The sequence below is a fragment of the Monodon monoceros genome, unplaced genomic scaffold (assembly GCF_005190385.1).
Source record: "Monodon monoceros isolate NGI ecotype Baffin Bay Population unplaced genomic scaffold, NGI_Narwhal_1 Super_Scaffold_21, whole genome shotgun sequence".
NCBI classification, from domain to species: Eukaryota; Metazoa; Chordata; class Mammalia; order Artiodactyla; family Monodontidae; genus Monodon; species Monodon monoceros.
The window spans coordinates 174,099,369-174,100,690 of record NW_021703778.1 but is presented as its reverse complement, the minus strand read 5'-3'; the positions used below and the strand labels follow the sequence as shown (position 1 = coordinate 174,100,690).

The window sequence follows — 1,322 nt, the reverse complement described above, 5'->3', positions numbered from 1 at the left end:
GGGGGGGGCCCACACCCCCTGTCCAGCTGCAGTCAAGGGCCCCACTGCTGCTGAGGCTGGTGGAGGAGGGGGTGGCTCCCCCCACCCTCACAGCCGCCCTGTGGCCTGAAGGTCTATGGGGCCTGCTCACTGCGGTCACTCTGGCGAGGCTGTCCCTTGGGGCTTCCGCCCCTGCCGGCCTGTGAAGCCTCCCCTGCGGCCCTCACTTCACCTGCACCTCGGGGACTATTTCTCCCTCAGGCACCCTAAGCCCCTGACTCTGTCTACTTCGGCCTCTGCTTCTCTGCACCTCGGCCACCAGCCCAGCCCCGTGGGCGCCCCGTGGAGACACACCCCACCACGGCACTCGCCTGCACACACAGGGCCTCAGGCCAGGGCCAGGCTCCTGGGGGTCCCACAGCCCAGGCCACACACACCTGGTACCGCCACAGCCAGACCACAGACCAGACATGACGTGGAGGCATGCGGCCACAACTGGCGGGACAGGAAGTGGGTGAGTGACCCCCAGCTGTGGGCCAGACACCATCACGCAGCCCCTTCCCAGCATCGGCCTCACCTCACAGCACAAATGGCCCAGAGCGGGGCAGGGGTCGGCTGAGACCATACGGCCATCAGCGGGCCTGGACGAGGCCTCGTTCTCCCTCCCCACTCCAGCGCCTCTGGGCAGGTTGGCACAGGGACCAGCAGGGCATGGCCACACAGCCAAAAGGCGTGGGCCTCTCCCAGCCGTGTTGGACCTGCCGGCAACCTTGAGCAGGTGGGTCCCAGAAGCTGATCAGGCCTCATCTCCTCCACAGCCTCCTGGGGCGGGAGGACGGAGGACAGGTACCAATACAGAGACAAGAAGGAGAAAGGCAGACGGCCATCGACCCAGAAGACACAGATCAGGGTGCTGTACACATGGGCTGGGCTGGGCTGGGCTGAGCTGAGCTGAGCTGGGCTGAGTTGAGCTGAGCTGAGCTGGGCTGAGCTGGGCTGAGCTCGGCTGTGCTGAGCTGGGCTGGGTAGAATGGGCTGAACTGGGCTGAGCTGCATTGAACTGGGCTGAGCTGGGTTGAACGGGGCTGAAATGGGCTTAGCTGAGCTGAGCTGGGCTGAAGAGGGTTGAACTGGGCTGAACTGGGCTGGGCTGGGCTGAGCTGAGCTGAACTGGGCTTAGCTGAGCTGAGCTGGGTTGAACTGGGATGAACTGGGCTGAGCTGGGTTGAACTGGGATGAACTGGGCTGAGCTGGGCTGAACTGGGCTGAGCTGGGCTGAGCTGAGCTAGGCTGGGTTGAGCTGGGCTGAGCTGGGCTGAGCTGAGCTGAGCTGGGCTGAGCTG

The 1,322-nt window shown here is 65.2% G+C and overlaps 1 gene segment (V, D, J or C); it reads left to right on the top strand.

Moving 5' to 3' along the window:
* The first annotated feature begins 434 nt into the window (after positions 1–434).
* LOC114905026 overlaps positions 435–1,322 on the top strand; it is a 3,721-nt gene continuing 2,833 nt past the window's right edge. Inside the window, 2 exon segments of the C gene segment in view lie at positions 435–493; positions 798–889. Coding sequence covers positions 450–493; positions 798–889 — 136 coding nt within the window.